General features: G+C 41.5%; 1 protein-coding gene across 2 annotated transcripts in view; it reads right to left on the bottom strand.

Annotated features, from left to right (window-relative positions):
• Positions 1-1,036: 1,036 nt before the first annotated feature.
• The window catches only part of RTN4IP1 (reticulon 4 interacting protein 1), a 35,983-nt gene continuing 11,638 nt past the window's right edge, over positions 1,037-25,381 (bottom strand). For both annotated transcript variants that reach the window (XM_083176951.1, XM_083176950.1), the window contains exons 3-9: positions 22,127-22,195; positions 18,582-18,706; positions 17,551-17,599; positions 16,753-16,889; positions 5,179-5,362; positions 4,957-5,049; positions 1,037-1,185 (exon numbers count right to left, since the gene is read on the bottom strand). In XM_083176951.1, coding sequence (XP_083033077.1) covers positions 1,066-1,185; positions 4,957-5,049; positions 5,179-5,362; positions 16,753-16,889; positions 17,551-17,599; positions 18,582-18,706; positions 22,127-22,195 — 777 coding nt within the window. In that variant the 3' untranslated portion in view covers positions 1,037-1,065. The remainder of the gene's footprint in view (positions 1,186-4,956; positions 5,050-5,178; positions 5,363-16,752; positions 16,890-17,550; positions 17,600-18,581; positions 18,707-22,126; positions 22,196-25,381) is intronic.

Below are 25,381 nucleotides of genomic sequence, written 5' to 3'. Positions count from 1 at the left end.
CTGTCACATTTTCAAACCTGCTGCATTCTTTCCTACTCTAGATCCACAGGTTGCCTGGAAAACATGCACCGTTGGTAGATCTTGAGGACAGGTTTGGCCACCCCTGATGTACATCATCCACTGTGTATACTCTATCATGATGCTCATTGGTCGCTTCTTCTGATCTTTTGAATATGCATATAATTAGTTCCCATTCTTCTACACAGTGGGCCTAATTCTAAGTTGGGTATACAGCAGGAAAAGAGCAAGTAACTGTGCACCTGGTCAGACCATGTAACAGTGAAAGAGATGCAAACACATTTATTTTTTTGCATGCAAGATAAATACAGGATCATTTTGCATGTAGCCCACAGGTGCTGGACAGCTTTAATTTTACAAAGCAATTTAGATTTCAGTGTGTACACACCTCTCTCTCCAATCTACATCATACTGCACATTTTAATGGTTTTCACATCCATAGTGTAAATGCTTCAAGTGCTGTATCCCTATTGGCAGTCCCATGTCAGAAGGGCCTTTAGGGGTGAGAAGACTGCAGATTACAATAATCTTACTGACAGTAGAGGAGGGAGCAGGGACTGACCAGCTCTTACCTGAGAGGGAGACTTCCTAATGCAGGAGATTCCATTTTAATGGAGACTGTCTTTTATGGGACAGTCCAAATCTCAGAGTTCAATCCCCACCAACTCACTCCACAAAGGCTGCAATCACGGAAAAGCCTACTCTCAGACAGTGGCACGGTTACAGATTAGCTCAGCTATGCTTGTATGGATAAGACATGAGTGTGGAAGATAGATCACATCAGTGTGGAACTTTACAGACAGTGAGAGAGACCCCCACCTATGTGCGAGCTAATGAGTCCACCTTTTCAGGAAAGGCAATAGGCCAGATCCAATTACCCCTTCAGCCTTTGCACCACTTTCACCAACTATGCTCGTGCTCCTATTCCTTCTTTGTGAGAGGAAAAGAGACTCATTAAGACATACAGAAATCTACATTACCATACAAATAAAAGAATAAAAAAAGTCAACAAGGAAAATTTGATAAACCCATAAGTAGTACAAATATTTATTTTTTTGGAGGAAGAACTTCAATGACAGATTTTCCTCGAGCATGACCTTCTTCTACCTTCTGGAAGGCTTGGGGGAGGTCAGAAAATGGATATACTTTTTCAATAACCGGCCGGATCTGTATAACATAAAGTGACAAGACATGATGTTGAAATATAAACAAGTACAGTACATCTTAGTTCTTTTATAAATTCTACAGACTGCTGGTAAGTGGTGTCAATTCACAATGAAAGTAAGGATATTAAGCAACTTTCCCAAATACTTCTATTTCTGGATACAGTCTATGCTGGGCATGCTGCTGCCCCTAAAGGTGCATACTTGCGGTGTGATAAGCCTGTATGAACGATATGGCTTATTTTATGCAACAGCTGTACATCGGTGTGTGAAGGAGTCTGCATGTGTAGTGCCACTATCTTTGGCCGTAGCTTTTATACATGCCAGGTTCTATTGTTCATCTGCGACTTTGTACATAGTTAACCCTAATTCCTGTGTGGTTAAAGTCACTGCTTAATGTTCTTGATACAGATTAAATGGGGTTAACCTGCATCTGCAGTACAAATGAAACCCCATTCACACCACAAGCAAATGACCAGGTTAAAGCTTTCCAACCCGGGAATTTGCTGAAAAATCCAGATTTTTCTGTGGTGTGAAAGGGTCAACCCGAGTCTTAAATTCCAGGTCGCCGACCCTGCTCTTGGCCAGGGATATTTAAATAATTACCGGGTTAGAAAGCTTTAACCATGTCATTTGCTTCTGGTGTGATTACGGATCAGACTGCACCTGGCATTCAAAAATAACTGATAATTGCTGGGCTGGTGGTATGAATGGGGTATAAAGCTGTGTACACATGGGGCAATATTAAGCACATATCGCTGGCAATATGGTCGCTGAGTATGTGCTGTGGGTGATAAATTGCCTCGTGCGCGCTCCCATGTTCAGCCTTCTAATGGTCGCAGGAGCATGCTCCTGCAACCAGCTATTTCCCCCTGCGGCTCCCCCAGCAGTCTCCTATTCATCAGCAACCATCTCTTTGCTGATGAAAATGGGACACTGAGCAATATATTGCACTGTATGTACGGAGCTTAAGATGCACAATAAAAAAAAAAAAACACTCACAGCACACCCTCACCAGCTATCTCACTTCATATAGCGTTTTCAGGCTAGGTGTATGAGGCGAAAAGGTCTCTATAATTATAAACATAAGGGAAACCACTAGGATTCTTTATTTTTGTAAGGAATGATAGGATTGGTGCTTTCAGCTGACATGCAAATCTATTTTTACAAATATCCTCTTAAAAGGAATAACATGTTTCAGTAAGTGATCAATCACTTGTGCAAATCCATATACAATGGTGGTTTATTAACACAGTGGTGCGGTGATTTCTCAAGAAAACCACAAGAACTCATTGATGGGCTTTTCAGAGGCAGATCACTGAAACATGCATATTGGAATAAAGTGACATTTATTGGGATGTTCTACAAGGTAACACCATTGGTGATAGTAACTGTATCACCTTTTGTAAGAAAGAATTTGGGCGAAAAAAAAAACATAAGAAATGGGAGGATATTATTCTATTCCACTTTATAATAAGTTTGATAGGTCGTACTCAGTGAATACATAAGAGACATACATTTTACATCGCCTCAAAACCCCGGGTCTTCGGTGGGTCAGAGGCAGTGTAAATTTGTCATGCCGTGTCCCTTTACACGGGACTTCTACCCAGGTCCTGACCTGGGTAGAACATGGCTAGGACCTGGGTAGAGGGGCAGTGTAAATGGGTATGCCGGGTCGGATGACCCGGCTCCCATTCACATCAATGGGAGGCGCCTGTGTGCAGCATCCATTCACCTCCTGGACGACGGCTGGGGGGGTGCACGGGGGGCTAGGGGTAGCCCAACAGATTACCTTAGTGCTGGGCTTGCCCTCAGCACGGCGATCGGTGTATCAAGCGGGGATTACCACGGTCCCGGTGCTTGGAGATGATGTCATCTCCAAGCGCCGCCTCAGTCTACACTGCGGGTGGGCACTGCAGTGTAAATGGAGTAAATCCCGGATCCGACCCGGCTTGGATCCTTCTCCCAAATGCCGGGTTGGATCTGGGATTTTTGGTGTAAAAGGGGTATAATTAAGCTTACCAAAAGTCCCAAATTGCATAGAACACACACACACACCCCCCCCCCCCAACGGGATACGGTTACTAGGTCTACAACAACTAGGTCGACAAGCATTAGGTCGACAGTCAAAAGGTGGACGACATGCACTACGAGGAGACTCAGTTCACTATTTTTAGTTTCCATGTCGACATTCGGGACGAAACAAGTGAAAAACCCCATGTCGACCTTCATGCATGTCAAATTAGTGGTGTCGACCTAGTTGCTGTCTATACAATGATCCAAACCCACCTCAACATGTATTTCTCATGACTCCGTAAAGCACAGTTCTTTCCTTTGCCTACTATTGTGGACATATTTCACCCTAGTTTCCTGCCTGTCAAAAGGACAGAACAACATGACAGTATTGTCAGCGGCACCGGCTGTGTTTGGCTGGACGGAGCAACATTTCAACAGCTCCATTAGGCGCCATCTACCGGCCACCAGCATACAAATTCCCCCCATAGAGGTGAGGAACAGTGTGACTTTTTATTAGAAGGGTAATTTAATAAAAACCTTACTAAAATGCAGTGTGCGCACAATATATAGGGGAGTTTATGTACATACCAGTGCAAATACCCTAAAGAAATATCTTGAAAAATTACTGAAAACAAAATCCGTGAGATTCAGTTTGTTTCCCCACTGACATAATTACATTCATTGCAGTTAGCAGGCACACACAGTCGTTTCATTCCACCATAGATACACAGTATATCAGTTTATCTCATGCACTGTTAAGGCAGGTCCTTCCTATTCAATGGTAAAAACACTGAGACATGAATACCAATCAGATGATCCCCCTATCTAGAGCATTACAAAACTGTGTTATTTGCATTGATCACTGCCATTGTGTACTTAATCCAGGAAAGGCTGACCATACAGCAGGACAACATAACATTGAGTCACAGCTAAAATCAACTGACTCAGATGAAACCCCTTCCTGTATTAAGGCAGCAAAGGTGGATAGGGATGGGGCAGGCTGAATATGCCATGATTAGGAGAGATTAAGTGAATAATGAAAACACAGCCTATTTACATCAGAGCATCAGACTCCTAGCAGGAGCACTTTTGTTGTGTTCTGGGAAGAGGGATTAATACTCAAGTCTACAGAGAGCAGGGATTATACAAGTATGCATGGATTTATGCAAAAACACTGCCATGGTACAGAGTTTACAGTCTACATTTATTGCTTTCCCCCCACTGTACTTATTTTGTGCTGCCAATCACACATCCCATGTACAACACCTACTCCTAAAACTGTACTGGAGGAGTATAATGTAAATAGGATTACAGTCAAATTATGCAGATTAACTTTACATACATATTGAATTTTGATGCCGGACAACTCAGATACAATGACGTATGCCATGCAGGATTATGTATATATATTGACATTACACTTGCAGTAGCATGGATAACTATCATGGTTTCTCATCAATACACCAGTATTACATGAAGGTCACAGAATTAAAGAGGTGGTAACGGCCAATGTCTATAATTAATTCTCAAACTAGCGCCAGTGCTAAACAGCATGTACTGTTTTACACATAATCATGGCGACCACAAGCTTTGCCTCGCCTCAACATCATTTCATCTGGTGAAAATTAGAATGTCATAAAAACAGATGCGTGCCACTTATTCAGACATCATGTGCGACTAAAAGCGGATCCAAAGTAGGACTTCCATCACACAATAATAAAGGACTGTGCAGTACATAAAAACAAATAGTTTACAGTACCTTGCCCGCATCCACCAGCTCTCCAATTTCATCCAGGTTTGGGCCGCTGGGAGCAAAAAATGCCCATCGATAGTGGATCCCTTTACATAAGTGCTAAAATAATAATAATTAATTAAGTCAGCAAGGATTGCTATAGCTGTAAAGCGATTTACTACTCTTGTAAAGAGAAAAGGAGCAATCATATAGTGCCTACAAATCTGAACCGTGAATAACCAATATTACCTTAATTACTTTTGATGACAGAGTGATCCCTGTTCGCATCATACCATCTGCTATACCCATCCGGTCATTGTTATACAAAAATGGAGTGACCAGCGTAACAAATGTGGCTCCAGACCAAGGCTTAAGATACTGACTAGCTAATTCTTCAGTCGTTCCTCCAACATTGTCGAAGATGACATTAAATCTGGAAAAGTAAGCATAATAAAACAGTTGGCAAACTGACAAGATTTAGGTCAATACTTTTATATGTAAATACATAATAATGAACAATAGTATTGTTATGGCAAATTGATATATTCACAGAGTCCAAATGCAGTTGCAGTAATATACACAAGACCATTCGTTTCAGAGCGAAATTAAAATAGTAAAGGCACTGACATGGGGACAACAAACTCATAAGATTCAGTACAGTATCTTAAAAACTCAACAGATGTACACCAGACCATATAAAACACCATATAAAAGAGAATGTCATTGTTTCTGGGTTTTATACAAAAATTTGAAATGCATCTGCAGGACAGATAGTACATAACATAGTATGTAGTATGCAAAATATCAGATTCTTACCTGATAATGTGTTTTCTTCTACTCCACCATGGCAGCCATTACAACATGGGTTCCTCCCCCGTGGGTAGTGACAGGAAAGGGAAAAAAAGACACCATCCCCCTATATTAGGGCGCCTCTTCCTTGGCTCAGTGTCTTTTGACTTTTCCAGCTTAAATAAAACACAGTTAGTACATACCAGCATAATACAACACATTGGGTCGGGAATATATGCTGCCATGGTGGAGTAGAAGAAAACACATTATCAGGTAAGAATCTGATATTTCTTCTACCTCCCCATGGCAGCCATTACAACATGGGTACTATCCCAGCAGTTACCTCACTTGGGAGGGGAAAAACCATAGGTTAACAACATAAATTTTTCATATATATATATATATATATATATATATATATATATATATATATATATATATATATATATATATATATATATATATATATATATATATATATATATATATATATATATATATATATATATATATATATATATATATATATATATATATATATATATATATATATATACACACACACACACACACATACATATATACACATACACACATATACACATAATCTTTTTTATTTATTTTTTTTATATTACCGCACTAAGGACCTTCCTACCAAACTTCGCGTCTGCCGAAGATAGGACATCAATCCGATAGTGCCTGGTAAACGTATGGATGGACGACCACCCTGCTGCTTTACACAGATCTACTGCCGAGGCTGATTCTTTCTCAGCCCACGATGCGGCCACTGCCCTAGTAGAATGTGCTTTGATCCCCATGGGCGGTTCTTTTCCTCTGATCTCATATGCTTTAATTATGCATAACCTGATCCATCTTGCAATTGTGGCCTTTGAGGCCATATGACCCTTGTTTCTTCCACTTGTAAGCACAAATAGATTCTTTGCCTTACGAAAACTCTTGACTCTTTCTGTATAAACAGTCAATGCCCTTACCAGGTCTAGCTTATTCAACCGGTCTTCTTTCTCATTCCCTGGATTCATACACAACGAAGGCAATACTATTTCCTGATTAAGATGAAATTCCGATACTACCTTCGGCAAAAACTTAGGATTTGTACGTAACACAAAAATGGCTCCTCCGCCCATAACGCCTGCAGCTCGGATACTCTCCTTGCTGAGGTAATTGCTACTAAAAAAATAACTTTCCAGGTAAGAAGACTTAGATTAATTTCTTCCAGTGGTTCGAATGGCTCAGCTGCCAACACCCCCAATACCAGATTCAAGTCCCATGGTGCCATTGTTGCCCTGACTCTTGGTCTTATTTTCTTTGCCGCCTGAAAAAAACGGCGTACATACTTATTGTCAGCAATTCTACGATCCATCATTGCTCCAAGCGCTGCCACCTGTACTTTAAGCGTATTGACTGCTAGTTTCATTTGTAAACCTTTTTGCAAAAACTCCAAAATAGAAGAAATTTTCTTCGGAATCATTTGATTCTCACGACACCAAAAAATGTATTTCCTCCACACTTTATAATAGGACTTTGAGGTTGAAGCTTTCCTTGCTTTCAGAAGTGTGTTTATAACATTCTTTGAAAAACCTTCACTTCTTAAAGAGTTGACCTCAACCGCCAGCCTCCAGGCCTGCGGCTGCGCCTGACGTACTCGGCCTTGTATCAGAAGGTCCGGTGTTGACGGGAGTGTCCATGGTTCGTCTACCGCCATCTGGAGGACTTTGTTGAACCAAGCTCTCCTTGGCCAAAAAGGCAATATTGCCAGAACTTCTGTCCTCTCTCTCTGGATCTTCCTGAGTAATTTCGCAATGATCGGGAAAGGTGGGAACACATATGCCCTTGCCATGTTCCAAGTGGCCGTCAACGCATCTATCTGTGATGCTTGAGGTTCCTGAAACCTTGAGAAAAAAACTGGAACTTTCCTGTTGGCTGCTGTCGCCATAAGGTCCACTTGTGGAACCCACCACCTGCTTGTTAACGCTGAAAACACTTCGTTGTTGAGCTCCCATTCGCCTGGCTGACATCTTTTCCTGCTCAGCTCGTCCGCGATTTGGTTCTCTTTTCCCGCAAGAAAGACTGCTATGATTGCTGGGACCTTGGTTTCTGCCCATTCGAACAGCTCTGTTACACCTTTCATAAGTTGACGACTTCTTGTGCCCCCTTGTCGATTGACATAAGACACTACTGACTGATTGTCGGACCTCACCACAACTTCCGACCAGCTCTTCCTGAAAGAACTGACAGGCCAGCACTACAGCCTTCATTTCTCTCAAGTTTGAATGCGCCTCTCGCCAAACTCTTGACCACTCGCCTTGGGCCACCTTTTGTCCGCAGGTCGCCCCCCATCCTGATTGACTGGCGTCCGTAGTCACTACAACTTGTTCGATCGTTGCAAACGACTTGCCTCTTTTTAGGCGGTTCTCGTCCGCCCACCATTCTAGGTCTGACCTTGCGGCCCTTGTTAAGACAACCCTTTGTGAAAGATCCTTGCTCTTTCTGTCCCATTGCGCTAGGAATGCGTTTTGTAATTTCCTTGTGTGCCACCTGGCCCACTGTACTGTATCTAGTGCCGCTGCCATGAGGCCTAGTACTGTCATACAGTCTTTTGATGACACCACCATTCTTTTGGACATTTCTCTTGCCTGGTTTACAATTTTGTTTCTTCTTTCTTCTGTTAGTTTTACTGTCATTCTTTGAGTGTTTATCACCACCCCTAAATATTTTATTTGTTGAGTCGGAGTCAAATGGCTTTTCTCTCCATTGATTAGCCACCCGTGCTCCCTTAGACACTGGATAACTTTTTCTGTGTCCCTTTTCGCCGCTTCTTCCGATTTTGCGACTACCAGAATATCGTCTAGATATGGCCAAAGGGTAACACCTTCTTTCCTTAGTTTTGCTATTACCACTACCAAGACCTTGGAGAAGGTTCTCGGCGACGTGGCCAGGCCGAATGGTAGTGCCGTGAATAGGTAACAAACGCCTTGTATACAGAATCTCAGGAACTTTTGGTGTTTCCAGAAAATGGGGACGTGTAGGTAGGCATCTTTTAGATCTATAGATGTCATATAGTCTCCTTGCCTGAGGTCCGGAAGAATTGATCTGATTGACTCCATTTTGAATGGTCTGACTATCACAAATTGGTTTAGTTTCCTTAAGTCCAATATGGTTCGAAAACCTCCTGTGGCCTTCTTTACTATAAAGAATCTGGAGAACCAACCGATCTGCCTTTGATCGTTTGGCACAACTTCGACCACTTTTTGTTGTAACATTAGATCTAAGCTTGAGAACAGCGCTTCCCGTTCTTCTTTTTCTCTGGGGACTGGTGATTCCAGAAAACACCTCCCTGGATACTTTGAAAACTCTATTTTGTATCCTGTGTGTGTTATCTCTAACACCCACTGGTCTGTGGTGGTTTGTTGCCAGACCTGGTGAAATTGCAATAGTCTGGCCCCTACCACCGGAGTCCTGGCGTCATTGACTATCCTTCTGGAATGTGGACTTATTGTCCTTTCCTCTTTGGGTCCGAAAATTCATCCTTGAATTCCATGACCCTCTTCTGAATGCTCTCCCTGGCCTATAGGCCCTTGTATCTCTATAGTCTTGCGGCTGAAACCTGCCAAACCTGCCGGTGGTATTCTTTTTTGCCACCTTGTCCTGGGGCAGCCATACTGACTTGCCCCCTGAAATCTTTGTGATTAACTCATCCAGCTGTTTCCCAAACAAGTAGTTCCCTTGGAACGGTAATGAGATCAATTTGTTTTTTGACTGGTCATCAGCTGCCCAAGGCTTGAGCCACAGTGCCCGTCTAACTACGGCTGTAGTTGCTGCTGCCCTGGCCGCTAGACGTATTGAATCCATGGAAGCCTCGCACATGAACTCAATGGCCAGCTGGATATCCTGGATACTTTTTAGCAAATCAGACCTCCTGATACCGTCCAACAAATCTGCCTCTAATTGGTTACACCATCCCCTAGCCACTCTTGACGTGACCGCCATAGCAGCTGCCGGCTTTAGGGACGCACCCATCATAAGGTGTTGTTTCCTTAACCCCAATTCTATTTTTCTGTCCATGGGGTCCTTAAAGATATTCGCTTCTTCAAGCGGAAGCGTAGTCTTTTTAGACAGGCGTGCAACCGCTGCATCTACCTTAGGGGATTCATCCCATGATTGGACTTGATCCTTTTGAAAAGGGTACATTTTCCCTACTTTTAAAGGAACCGTGACCCTTTTGTCAGGCACCTTCCATTCCTCTGCTATCACCTCCTTTAAAGACTGGGATAGAGGAAATGTTTTCCCCTTTTTCTTCTTATCTTTAAATAATAGTTCTTGAAGATTCAAATCCTCTTGTGGGTCTTCTATATTAAGGGCTGTATGGATCAACGTGAGCAAATTGTCCACCATATCTGGATTAAAATCTTCTTCAGATTTATCCAGCCCTGTATCATCCTCATCGTCAATACTCTGACTTAATATAGGCTCCTTAGCTGGCCCTTCTATTGCATCATCAGAGTCCTCACTTAAGACTGCATGTTTCCTTTTGGCCGTTATTTTAACCAAATCCTCCTTGGTTACAAAAGAACCTGCGAGTGCACTTCTAAGCATCTCCACCAGGCTTGCCATCTGCGCCGGAGGCAGAATCTGAGGCGATTTACATCCATCGCAAATATTGCCCACATGCTTTTCTGGCAGCAAAAGATCACATAAACTGCATTTAGGCACATTGACTTTTTTTGGCTTAGCCTTGGACTCCTTGTCCTTGCTTGACTCTGATCTACAACACAATAAAATAAAAAATATCTTTTACCCTCAGAATAGAGAAAAAAATCCCTGCAAGCTATACACAAACAATCACAGGGATACAGGCTTACCCTGACTTTTTAACAGGCTGCCGTTTTTCCTCCTCCATGGTATCAGGGGCGCAGCACTAACAATAATAAAAACCAGAGTGAATCCACCATATGGAAAAAAACATTTCACTCCTCCTGCATAATGAGTGATCCTACCTGCACCACTTTGCAATACTAGGTCACAGCTGATAACACAATACACAGCAGCACTTCTCCGCAACAATGCTAAACCTACCAAACACATAAAAAAATACATATGAGCCCAGCGCTCCTTACAAGTGGTGCAGTGGAGGGATAGATAAGCGAAAAAAATCAATACCATTGGTGGTATAGTGCTTACCGGCGTCTCCGCGTCCTCGTGCGTTCTCACAGAACGCTGTCCCCCGACTTCCACCACACTTCGGCGGAAGTCGTCACTCTTATGCGCCGCCGCCGCCTGATGACGTCCGCCCGCTCTCCCTATGGATGAACGCAGGCCCGGCGTGACGCGCGCATCCACACTGCCTATGTGCCACGCCGGGGACGCCGCCGCTTGTAGCTCGCCCTGGGGGTCGCATGCAGCACCTGGAGCCGATGCTCCCAGAGGCCAGCTCCACCTCTCCTCCGCTTGCCAGAACGCCGCAGCGGTGGCTTGGGAGATATCTGTACTTCACAGGGTAAGCCCTACACCTTCACTACCCCGGAAAGGGAAAAAAAGACACTGAGCCAAGGAGGAGGCGCCCTAATATAGGGGGGATGGTGTGGGGGGGGGGTGATAGGTTTCTAGTTGCCCGGAAACCCCCCTTCGCCAAAGCCTAACAAGCTACATGCAATAAATATAAAAGACAAAATGGAGAAGATGCACACTGGGCCACCATTTGGAAAGGAAGGGGGGAGTCCTAACTGCTGGGACTGCAGTTCTGGGCCTAGACAGCGAAGTGGGCACGTCCCTGAATTCTACCCTGTGTCGATGGCTCAATGCATTTATTACTGTGGTGTGTGTGGTCCGGGACCAGGCAAGCATTGTCACTCGCCAGTGGCTGTCCGGTGTAATAATCATTTTTTTTTTTTATAATGGAGGGGACTGGCTAGAGAGAAAGGAGGGAGGGGCTGGCAAGAGATAAAGGAGGATGACTCCTTGCTGTTCCTTCCTCCCCTTCACCAATGTGCTGGTCGTGACCTCCTTACGCCTTGCCACCACCAAATTGCTCACTTTCCAATTCCCTACTTATACTGGGCCAGATGTATCAAGCTTCAAAAAGTGATCAAATGGAGTGTAACATGTCAGGTAGGAGCTGATTGGCTGGTTGTTTATCTCTCCTAACTGCTATGTTACACACTGGGTTTAAAAAATGACAGCTATTTTATTACTTTTTGAAGATTGATACATCTGGCCATTGTCAGGGAGAGTTTGTGGTTTAAAAATGGTCACAGTTCAAAGTAAAAGTACTTTGTTGAAGCTGTCATTTTGACAGGCTTGTAACTCTTGTTCCTGTGTTACACTGGTGGAGTCCTGAGGAAGGTTACATATGTGTGCCCGATACGTTGACCTTTTTGTACTAATGCTGTGAGTATAGGCAGTTTGAAGAGAAGCCCTGGTGTGTGTGTGCGCGCGCGCTCTTTTTTCCTTCTTTGTATGGTTCTAATTTAGTACCATTGAGTGTCACCCCAGGGTGACCAGTTAAATCGTATAAGGTTTTATTAAAACCATCATCAGATAAAAACCGAAACGTTAAACAATTCAACTGGTCTGCTATATCAGTTGTTTGGAATCTGGGAGTGCCGCCAATCTGCATTGTTTTAGGAAATTCTCTCTGTTCTTTTTTTCTCCATGTGGATGTGGGTGGGCGATTTCAAAGTTTTAGGGGGTATGCAATCCTCTGTCGCTATTTCCGATGTGGGAAACCCTTAAAATCAAAGCGTAAGAATGCGGAGGCGAGGGGCCGGGGGGGAGCTGCGTTGATACGGGGCACGCGCGCCCCCTAGCGGGAGCTGGCAAAGGTTTTGCCAGCCCCTGTCTGAATGACGGGTGCTACATCATCTGTATGGATCCTATTCTGAACTGAGTTAATTTGTGTGGCCTGTATGCTACAGCAGGTCAACCTCTCAAGTGTAAATTTACTAAAGCGTCTAAAAATTAAAAGAAGTGAAGTTGCCCCCATAGCAACCAATCACTTTCTAGGAAGCAATAGAGAAACGATAAACAATCTGATTGGTTGCTATGGGTAACATCACCACTTTTTAATTTTTAGAACCTTAAGTAAATTTACATATTAAGGGAGTTCGTAAAGGAATCAGTTTTAGGATTTTTTGTTTAAAAGGTCATAGTTTATTAAAATGTAACTGATGTTATCTTAGTGGAAAACAAACCGGGCATAAAAATGTATTAATTAGTACTATGAACAAGAAAAGTGTGGTTTATTGGGACTATTCCTCTATATCCCCTAATTACCCAGAGGAACGGGGATCAAGTCATGTCATCTGCTCACAATATAGAAGTACACAAAAACACATATAAAAAGGATAGATTTGCTAATGAAATTTTAAATTGAAAAATTCAACCTTCAAGTAAAAATGAAATCTAGATGTTTGTTGAAGCACCACTCCCATGTGATCTGTAATCAGTATGTATATTTAGGCACACAAAAAAAATTTAACGCAGTGCATGACCATATAAAACCGGTAATATCATGTCCTCCTCTAATCCAGGGATGAACGTATTTCACTTGTTAAAGTTCATTATGCAAACTCTCATGGAAAGCATCTGTCAGGGGAGAGACAGCTCTAGGCAACAGACATCTAAAAATTGCCATAACATGGAGAACAAATACCAGTGAAAACGTTAAAGTAGGTGCTCACAAACAATTTATAAATAGATATTAACAGCCACAAAGGTTGGGATTGATCCTCTGACTGCTTTTCACTACAAAACTTCACATGAAAAGATAACCCTACTGTAGGGTCCCTACACAGTCAACCCTATCAAACAACTGAATGGAAAAACCAGACGCTGTGAGAATTTACATGTCGGATCTCATAAGCCAATTCATTAGAATGCCTTAGAATATGCAGTCTGCTTTGCTTTGTTGGTCACTGATGTGTAAGCACCTAGACATCAGTTAATATTTTATTACAGATATGTCAACATTTATCTATACTCCGTGCAATACAAGTCACATAGCACAATGTGTGAGTGCCATGTGAGTTAGTAGCGCTGGGTATCTTTCAGTGCAACGGTTTCCATTATTATTTTGTTTTATTTGCAAAGAGATGGGAATAGAACGCACAAGCAGCTTATGCTGATTAAAATGACATGCAGCAGTAAAGCATTGTAGTGGAGAATATCACTTTGCAAAGAAGATGCATTCTAACAAAAAACGTTGCATGAAAAAACCTGGCTGCACCTAGAAAGGTTGTTTAACGGGCAAGGGGGAAATAGGAATGTGGATATATCTGTATAACAGACCTTGGAAATATACAGGTTATCAGTAAATACCAGTAGAATAATACATTTGTACTGTACTGTAATACTGAGGTGTACATGCAGGTGCTTTGTAAGTGAGCCCAGATGGACACTTGTGTGTAACAAATACCCAGCTGTATTAAGTGTACAGAAAACAACTGTCCTGCAACACAGGGAAAAAAAAAATGAAAACCATGGAAGCATATGACCAAGCAGGGATGAGAAAACACAGGGCACAGGCAACTTGCATTTCACAGCAATCATTTTCTATGCTTTGTGTATGCACCAATACTTACTTTAACACCCAGGGGGGAATGTAAAAGAACGTGAGTTCTGAAAAGGTGCACACATGTAATATGGCTACAAGGACATGCAAAAATAAAAAAAAAAATCACACTAAACTCGCATTTCCACCTCTAACAAGACCAAAACTCGCAGCCAGATGTTTCCCATTAATAACCTACAACTCACACAATAGTAATAGTGTGCGAGATGCACACACTCAGGGCAGTAGAAGAAGGGATTGAAGATACTAGGTAGCTATATGGGCGCTGGCAAGGGGAGTTTTGTAAAGCAGCTACCAATGGGACTGAGTGGGTCCCAAATAAACAGAGAAGAAAAAAAGAGAAAAAAAGGTAACGCTATAACCAATGAGGATTTTGCCAGCATAAATAGGAGTGGATCCCCCAAAAAATATCCACAACAAGTGGCCGTGAGCATTTGTTTTTAATATTTTTATTTTTCATATGAATTCATTATGTATGTGTACCAATAAATGTTATTTTTAATTACAAAACCCTCATTGGTTATAGCGCTACCTTTTTTCTCACACTCAGGGCAGTATTCAATTACAAAATTCAGCATGTGCAGCGAGGAGGGCGGCGGCAGGCAGGGAGATGGAAGTCTCCCTGCCTGCCCCAGAATGTATGTGGGAGCGAGGAGAGCTCCCCGGGACCCAGGAAGCCCAAGCTGCCCCCCGGGAGAGCCAGCAGGGGACAGGGTAGGGAGCCGCTAGCACTGCTCCCGATCGTGCATATCGAATGATCGGGAGCAGTGAATATATGAATATCTTATGAGCGGCTCTCGGCCCCCTGCTGGCTGTTATGTGTAAAAATATATATATATTTTTAAAATTAAATATATATATATTCATGTGCTGTAAGCACATGAATAAGAATAGAATGCCCCTTCAGATAATAAAATTCCTGATTTTTTTACAACAAATTAAAAAAACAACAACTTTATTTTAAAAGTTCACATTCCACTTCACCATAAAAAGATGGCGAAAATCACTTAGAAAGCAATTCACCATCTTCTCATTGAATACACTCATGGCGAATGACATTGAAAAACCACAGCGAATTGCGGAGACTATCAGACGGCAAATTGTCCGTCATTCACGGTTCGCAGTCTGCGAATATTGCACGTTAAATAGGGTGATTCACGTTTTCAGTAAAAAGATTCACCTTAGAGCAGGCATGTCCAACCTGCGGCCCTCCAGATGTGCTAAAACTACACATCCCAGCATGCATTGCCATCATTCTAGCATTCCCTAATAGCCAAATTGTGGCAAGGCATGCTGGGATGTGTAGTTTTAGCACATCTGGAGGGCCTCAGGTTGGACATGCCTGCCTTAGAGCATGAAAATAGCACACATTCGCCATAGAACATGGCGAATCAGCCTCATTAAATACTGCCCTCGGAAATAGTTAGAAAAAAAACAAAGAAAAAAAAATGCATTATAAAATAATACACCAGCTTCTGGCTGGGTATCCGAATAATCAAAACTATCTATAAACCAAAAAAATGTGGAAAAACTCATGTTGTTCTTTTTTTATATGTCAAGCTAATGCTTGTATCGACCTAATGACCATGTCGACCTAATTTGTGTGTATGACTGTCAACTTCTGTGTTCTGTGGACCCTATGACCCGAACCGTAGGAAAACCTGATCCTAAAGTGTAGCAAGCAAAACAAGCCCTTTAGGGTACTCATTTGTACTGATGGTGATCTCATAACATGAAACTTATAAAGATGTGGGTTTATAAAAACAAAATTGTGTCAGCCATTTTCAGGCAGTGGGCGATTTCTCATGTCATTAGGCCCCACCTCCATAGTGGGAAAATGCTGGGATTTGAGGGTCCATGTGAAGGTGGCAAGGCTAAATGAGGCAATGTTTTGTGTAATGCGGAGGATATGTAGAAAACACCCTAAGGCTTTACTGCAAGTAAATCACTGTTATCTTTTGGGAGTAGAGGCTAAATCTAGTATTAATGGCACTATATTGGAAACTACTGAGGAGAAAAGGGATATGGAATATCTTCCGTCCCATTCTATGTTTGTGAAATCTTAAGTCTAGAATCACAGTTATTGGTTAATATACCGCACACATGTTGTATTTTTTAAGGTGTCAATGCTTGTAAAAGGAAATTAAAGAACATGGGTGAGATTTAATAGGATGAGAGATTCAGAAAGAGATAGATTTGGTAAGAAATCTCCAGGTTTTTGTAAAACTAGGCGTAAATGATTGCCGCTTTAAAAAACCTGGAGATTTCTTACCAAATCTCTCACACTTTCTGAATCTCTCATCCTATTAAATCTAACCCCAATGTCAAAAAAGAAATTGTAAATAACATTGATCAAATAAACCGGGGTAAACTAGCATAACACAGAGGCAATGTATGTATTGAGATTAGGCATGTTACAGTGATATTTTTGTTAAAATTAAACTCACAGTTCTCTTGACTTTAGCTGGTCTTGTAGTTTTCCTGCATTGTAATCAATGACATCATCAGCTCCAAGGTCTGTCACCAATGAGAGAGCCTCACTAGAACACACCGCAGTCACATGTGCACCCCAGGCTTTCAATAGCTGAAAAATACAGAACAATGCATTTAGACCAAACTATGAAACTATAAATAAAGCAGTAAAACCTACCCACCCATGGAATCCTACATACTTCTATACATTTCCCAGATGGAAGAAAGATAATGGGGCTACTTATACCCCTTGCAAACATACTACCCGGCATTTTAAACCCAGTAAATCCCGGATTTTTTAAAATTTCAGCTGCACAGAACCCAGGATTTAACTTGACTAAAATCCCGGGTAGAGCCATTCAGATATACGCTAGTCCCAGGATTATGCGCGTGCACATGAAAAATCCAGGGATTTTTGTGTATTCTGAAAGGGGTATTATTAAATCTAGTTTTATAGGTGTAAGAATGGAGTAGGTATCTATAATGACCAATCAGATTCCAGCCAATTTTGAAAATATTTTATTGGTTATGTGTAATCAACAATAACAATAAAGATAAAGCTATGATACTGAATTATTGAAGGCAAATAAATAGTAATCATTTGCACACACAGTATTTTCTATTTATGCTACAAAATGGGAGCAAAAGCCACAACTTAATTTATGGCACAATGTAACAAACTGGACATTATACTGTATAAAATAAGTCTATATAAATAGATAAAAAAGAAATTCAAAGTGAAAACATAAAATACTTGAATTTTTAATAAATACCTGAATGGCAACCGTGCCAACTCCCCCCGATGCCCCAATAATTAATACACTGCAAGAAAACAAAACAAAAAAACCATGTTATTTCAAGTGGGCCACCAAAAGGCTATTGACCATTGTGAAACGTTGAATGGGAAAACTTCAGAGAACATTAGAATATCTACGGTAATAATGGGCCAAATGTAGCAAGCTTAAATAGTGATAAAGTGGAGAGTTATCAACAACTAGACATTTGACTCCTACCTGTCATTTTTCAAACACAGCCTGCAAAATGGCAGTTAGGAGCTAATTGGCTGGATGTTTATCACTCTCTACTTGATCACTTTTTAAAGCTTGATACATCTGGCCCAAGATGTCCTTGGCTTGGTTTATAGCAGATATGCAAAATAAAAAAAACATCTTGTCTGCACAGAGCTATAATGATAATTTTATGAGGAACTAATAAAAGTGAAGTTTAATAAGAAATAACAATACATATTCCAATTGGTGTGCACCTGCCTAAAACAACCCCGATCCCTTCTTTTTATATGTACTGTGTTTATACCAGTCCGCTAAAAAATTGATTACTACATCAGTTAATTGTCCTTGACAAAATATATACAGTCATTTATTCAAAAGGGTTACTGCAGACATTATAGGAAAGTATTGGGAAAAGCAACCGATGCTTTTTCTTCATACTGCAAGGATGTGCAAATACCATGTAACCAAAGCAACCTAGTGACATTGCGAGTACAGGCATTTAAGGTCCATATACACTGGGCGATTATGGCCAGCAATGACCGCTGTAATCACTGGGGGGGAAGCAAACAATCAATCCATTGGCTTGGAATGAAAATATATGTGAATCACACGGACATTTATATGATTAAACAGCTATATGTAGTGTTTTACTGGTAATAAAAGGTTACATGTTATAGACAGTTTTAGTTTTTGATTCGAACCAATAACAGCCTTTACCATTAGTATAACATGCAAAACTACAGAATGGAATAGAAGGCTGCATGATTAATGTATAAGAAGTAAAGATCATTTACCGTTTTCCTGGACAGGTTTCCTTTTTCAAACCACAGCTGTTAACGAGAGCAGCCCATGCTGTGAGAGCAACATAGGGCAAAGATGCTGCTTCTGTATGGCTAAGTGACTTTGGCTTCATGGATATCTAGACATAAATCAAAACACCACAAAGTTACAATACTAGAACACAGAGCCATACACTGAAGCTTGAGGACAGGCAGCACAAATGTACTAAAAAAAGAAAATGAAAGTTACCAATTCACATATCTGAAATTTCGGTATGTATTTAATTAGGAAAATCCACTCTGTTCTGTTAGCTTACATGCAGCAATTTGGAAGGAAGGAAGGAAGTGCTTTTCTGCAGCTGAAGAAACTGGAAGAGGGACGTCTTGCCACGATTGTTTAAGGAAATGCACTTTGGGTATAAGTTGATTTAAAAATAGGAGCTAAATTAGTGTCCATAATGTCCCAGTAAAACTAATGTTATTCTTAACCATAAAAATATATGCTACTATAAAATGTCAGTTGTTAAATTTGTGACTTTTGACCGTGCCTCTGGGTTTCTTCTGGGGTTATGAGAGGAATGGAGGACCCCGGGAAACAAATGTATATAGCAGTAGGTTATAATATACCTTCTTTTTTCATATCTAATAATGTTCACTTTAGTGTTTACCCTTAACTAAAAGAATGGTGGTAAGAATGAAATCATCCTTGGAAGTTCCAAATAAAATAGTTACAGAACGCAAACAAGAATAGGGATTTCTTAAAGCACATATGAATCTAGATAAAACAGTGGTGGTGTTAAGGTGCCCACACACAGAGCGTTTTCGGTATGTGATGCGATGCATGCTCCCGCGCACATCCCATCAAGTGTGCGCCGCACTTATTTTTTAGAGGCATCACATCTTGTTCAAACTGTACTCTGCTTTTAGAATATCACATGCGTTTTGATCTAGATGCGATGCAATCTTATCCAAAATGCATGGTGCGCATTGCACTGTGTGTAGGCACCTTTAATCTGCAATCAATATTTATTTATTTTTTATTTATTCTACAGATGTGTGTCAGAGGGCCAGATGTACGAAGCTTGAAAAGTGATAAAATGGAGACTGACAACATGCCAGCCAATCAGCTCCTACCTGCCATATCCCAGACTGTGTTTAAAACAATAACAGAAGCGGATTTGTTTTACTCTCCACTTTATCACTTTTCAAGGCTTAGTACACCTTGCCCCCTGTCATCTCCCACTCGACACTCCCCTTTATTCCCCAGATTCCGGAACATCTTCTCACACAGTTGTTACTAAGCTTGATGCACACCCTCAGAATTCCCTGCCCGCACTGCTGCCAGTGCTTTCCTTATAGTGTGTAAAACACAAGACTATGGCCCGGGTTCAGACCTGTTCACTAGGCTGTGTATGTTTGCAGCCTAGTAAACAGGTTAATGCCGCCCGGTCAAACGTCCGACTCCCCCAAATCCCAATGCTAGCATGCGAGGGGATGAGTTCCCTAACACATGCCCTCGCATGCAGCTGAACGGGAGAACTCATTCGATGGTCGCACACCATTAAATGATTTCTCTCCACTCGGTAATAAAAGTCAGTCAAAACGGAGTTTCATTTCGGCCACAGATCGCCGTAAAGGGGGCTGGGGCTGACAACAGCCGTCCGCTCCAAGCATGCATTGCCATGCCTGCGTGTGCAGGGGAACGCCCAGCGGTTTTATGGGGCGTTCCTCTGCTGCCACCCACCCTGGAGCAAACAACTCAGCAAGTGTGAAACTCCCTGAAGTCATTTGCTCCTGGGGTCTATCAGTCATGAATGCTACTGCCAACCCTTCTGTACATCCTGCCTTATCAGCTGTTGCTCTATGTATATCCCTTTGACTGGTTTAACATAAAATGAAAACAAAGTGTAACAGTGATGTCTCCAGTCACCAAGCATTCCCACAGGTTTTATTTTGAGAATTAGTCTAATCATGGAAAGGTGACTTTAATCATTGGGCTGGTAAGGGCTATTTAACACACTGTGGTTCCTACCGGATGACAACCCGCCAAAACCTGCCAGCTTACGGATCTTTTCACACAAATGGATTTATCCACTGAAAAAGACAGCTGCCGTGCACCATCCTAACATGTCATTGTGTGTACTGGGTGATGGGGCCATTCACACACACCGGTTTTAGGTGTGCAGGTTAAGCTCTCCCTGCCCTCATATATAAACCCCATTATGTGACAACCATGGCAGAAACAGATGTAGATATATTTTAAAATGTTTTTTTTTTTTTTTTTACTATAAACTCTCCTATAAATATATCCCAGTTACCACCTGTACTCCTCCAGTAACCTTCCCCTCACATAACCTTACCACCTGCCACACAGCTGACCAAGGACCTTATTTTGGTGCGTTTGCTGTTGGCCTTCTTTCGCACGGGGACCGATGTTTCCGCAATGCGCATTTCTGCACATGTGCATGTGCCGTGAGTGTGCACCCAACATTGTGGGCGGTGCAGCGTTCCAGGATACTCACCCATGGGAACTCCCAGTGTTTCATGGAGACATTGGCCGTTCCCACACTAACTGTCGGGTGACATGGTCGCCAGCTAACATCACCAGAAGTAAAACATCCATTTGCATGCTGGGTGAACGCACCCAGCGTGCAAATGGTGGGCCGGCGTACCATGATTCGCAGGGCCGGTTCGGGTTGAATCACAAGGGTGCAAATTCACATCCAAGTGAACCAACCGGAATAACCCCCCCCCCCCCCCCCCCCCCGTGTGGATCTCTGTATCTGACACATTAGACTCTCAGACTCTCCTCAACCTTTTACATTCTCATAGAGCTTATCCCACATTGTATTTTCCAGAATGCCTGCTTTTACTGCCTCACAGTATTAATAATGGTTGTTTCACAATTTTATATATGTATCATATTTCTCCATAGCACTTTACCTTCACATATAATTTGTATGTGTCATAGTGTAAAAGTAAATTTAAGTAGATTGAAAGGCAGATACAGTATTTGCAAGGTAGCCAAGCTTGTGATATAGCAACTTTCATATACTGTAAATCAGTAAAGGGTGCACTATAATTGTGATAAACATGGTACACATTTGTTCAACCTGCCGTGTTGTTAGATCTATACTCCATTCCCACCTCCTACAGGTAAATTTACTAAGATGAGAGCTTTATTGAAGATGGGAAGTTGCTCACAGCAACCAATCAGATTCTATTATCTTCTGGAAGGTGCTAAATAAATAAAGTAGAATCTGATTGGTTGCTATCTTCCATCTCAGTAAATTTACAATTTCCAGTGTCCAATTTCTTCTTGTTGTCTGAACACTAGGGGACCGATTCAGACCTGACTTGACAGACTTTATTTATCGAATGGAAGAGAGATCATTCGATGGTGAGATAGCGAGCAGACTCCGGACACTAGGCTGAATCAGGCCCCAGGTGCCCTGGAGATCTATATCTGCCTGTTATGGCATCTAGATATCATAAAAAAGAATAATGCACACAAATGTGCTACATACATACTTTTACATATGCAATATATAGATATTTACCTCATTAGCACTTGTAACGACAAACTCTGCAAAAGTGCCTTGCTTCCATGGAGGAACTGCTGCCCACACCTGTCAATATTAGCACACATGTAACACACAGCCAAAGTAAATCCCAGGTCTATGCAGAAGTATTTACTCGAACATCATCATACAGCAGATTACTTATCAATGATATACTTCTTTGATATAATACTAAATATAACAAGTCACTTAGAGTAAGGGGGCATACACACACATGGGCGAGGTTTCTTTATTTTCACAGCGATATGTCTAGATCACCTAGAAATTAAAGTACACATTGCCCTGTTTGTATGCCCCATAACGATGGCAATACACGGCCCCGCACGTTGCCGCCTCCATTCATATGTTGCAAGACATGCAGTGAAGGTGTAGACAGATTGCCTGCATGTGCATAAAGAACACATTGGATAGCACAGACAGCTCAGCACACATCGCTAAGCCTAATTGCCCCATGTGTACGGTGATTTACGCTATGAAATACCATACCAACAAATCTAATTACAATGTGCATCATGTTATAAACGCCATCCCCACAGTAAGATTGGCTACAAATGTGTCTCTTATCAAAAACAGTATGTAAAGGATGTCTGTACAGTAACAAACTGTTATGGTGTGTACACAACTGAGATGTGCCGTGCAATGCAATCCCATCCCCTTGCATGGCATGCAGGCGATGCCATACAATTTTGACTATACAGTGCAGACCATTAGAAATGCATTTTACTGTATGTAAACAAAGCATGAACACCCACTGCTTATATATACTAGCATAGACCAGGCATGTCCAAACTATGGCCCTCCAGCTGTTGTGAAACTACAAATCCCATAATGCCTTGCCACAGTTTTTCTATTAGGGCAGGGATGGGGAACCTTCGGCCCTCCAGCTGTTGTTGAACTACACATCCCAGCATGCTTTGCAACAGTTTTAGCATGGTCAGATAGAAAAATTGAAACAGGGCATGCTGGGATATGTATTTCAACAACATCTGGAGGGCCAAAGGTTCCCCATCCCTGTATTAGGGAATACTAAAACTATGGCAAGGCATGCTGGGATACATAGTTGCACAACAGCTGGAGGGCCACAGTTTGGACATGCCTGGCATAGACTATATGCTCAATAAAACCAATGGGGGGCATGGGAAACGTAAGTATAGCAATGTTTTTTGAATGGGCTAGATGTGGAGAGCCTTGTAGACCTATTTTAGAAACTCTTATTTCCAAATATTCCTGAAGGAAGGGCTGTTTCCTTATGAATCTCTTATATTTAAGTATCAGCGCTTTTAACCAAATGAGATATTGCAGGTATCCTATGCATTAACCCCTTCATGACAGAGCCAGTTTGTGCCTTCATGACAGAGCCCTTTTTTTCAAATCTGACATGTCTCACTTAAGTGGGGATAACTTTTTTTTGCTTTTACTTATCCCAGTGATTTTGAGATTGTTTTCTCGTGACACATTGTACTTCAAGTTAGTGGTAAATTTTGGTCGATACAGTCTGTGTTTTTTTGTGAAAAATACCAAAATATCGTGAAAAAATGGAAAATTTAGCAATATGCAAAATGTTAAATTTTCTGCTTGTGAGACAAATAATCATACCACTCAAAATAGTTAATAACTAACATAGACCATATGTCTACTTTATGTTGCCATCATTATTTCAACCCCCTTTTCATTTTTTTGGACACTAGGAGGCTTCAAATATGACTAGCAAATTCTCAAATTTTCAAGAAAATTTCAAACACTGATTTTTTTAGGGACCAGTTCAGTTCTGATGTGACTTTGAGGGACTTGTATGTGAGACACCCCCATAAATGATGCCATTTCAAAAACTGCACCCCTCACAGTATTCAAAACAGCATTTTGGAAGTTTGTTAACCCTTTAGGTGTTTCACAGGAATTAAAACAAAGTGTAGGTGAAATTTCAAAATTTCTTTTTTTTTTGCAGAGTTTCAATTTTAATACATTTTTCTAACAAATACAGTAGATTTTACTAGAGAAATGTAACTAAAAATTGATTCCCCCAATTCTTTTGTTTTCAAAAATATCCTATATGTGGCCCTAGTGTGCACGTTGACCAAACCACAGGCTTCATAATAGAAGGAGCACCTACTTGATTTTGGAGCCTCCTTTTTATGAGATTTTTTTTTAGGCACCATGTAGGTTTCTAGGCACCATAAGTGCTAAAAGTTAGGAACCTCCCCCACAAGTCACCCCATTTTGCAATCTACACCCCTCAGGGAATTCATCTAGGGGTATAGTGTACATTTCAAACCCCCAGGGGTTTCACCAATTTTGGTACAACTGGGATGTGAAAATGAAAAATTACATTTTTTTACACAAACATGCAGTTCTGGCTCAAAATTTTTCATTTTCACAAGGAATGAAGGAGACAAAGCACCCCAAAATCTGTGCCCCAATTTCTCCCGAGTACGGCAATGCCTCACATGTGACCAAAAAATACCAGTTGGGTGCATGGCAGGACTCAGAAGGGAAGGAGTGATTTTTGGATTTTGCAGCAAAGATTTTGGTGGAATGAATGGTGGGTACTATGATGCATTAGCAAGACTCCCAAAGCACCAATACAGTGGAACCCCCCCACAAGTCACCCCATTTTGCAAAGTACACCCCTCAGGGAATTCATCTAGGGGTATAGTGTACATTTCAAACCCCCAGGGGTTTCACCAATTTTGGTACAACTGGGATGTGAAAATGAAAAATTACATTTTTTTTACACAAACATGCAGTTCTGGCTCAAAATTTTTCATTTTCACAAGGAATGAAGGAGACAAAGCACCCCAAAATCTGTGCCCCAATTTCTCCCGAGTACTGCAATGCCTCACATGTGACCAAAAAATACCAGTTGGGTGCATGGCAGGACTCAGAAGGGAAGGAGTGATTTTTGGATTTTGCAGCAAAGATTTTGGTGGAATGAATGGTGGGTACTATGATGCATTAGCAAGACTCCCAAAGCACCAATACAGTGGAACCCCCCCACAAGTCACCCCATTTTGCAAAGTACACCCCTCAGGGAATTCATCTAGGGGTATAGTGTACATTTCAAACCCCCAGGGGTTTCACCAATTTTGGTACAACTGGGATGTGAAAATGAAAAATTACATTTTTTTACACAAACATGCAGTTCTGGCTCACAATTTTTCATTTTCACAAGGAATGAAGGAGACAAAGCACCCCAAAATCTGTGCCCCAATTTCTCCCGAGTACGGCAATGCCTCA

The sequence above is a fragment of the Crinia signifera genome, chromosome 3 (genome assembly GCF_055691185.1).
Source record: "Crinia signifera chromosome 3, ASM5569118v1, whole genome shotgun sequence".
In the NCBI taxonomy this organism is placed as follows: domain Eukaryota; kingdom Metazoa; phylum Chordata; class Amphibia; order Anura; family Myobatrachidae; genus Crinia; species Crinia signifera.
This window is presented reverse-complemented; position numbering and strand designations above follow the sequence as displayed.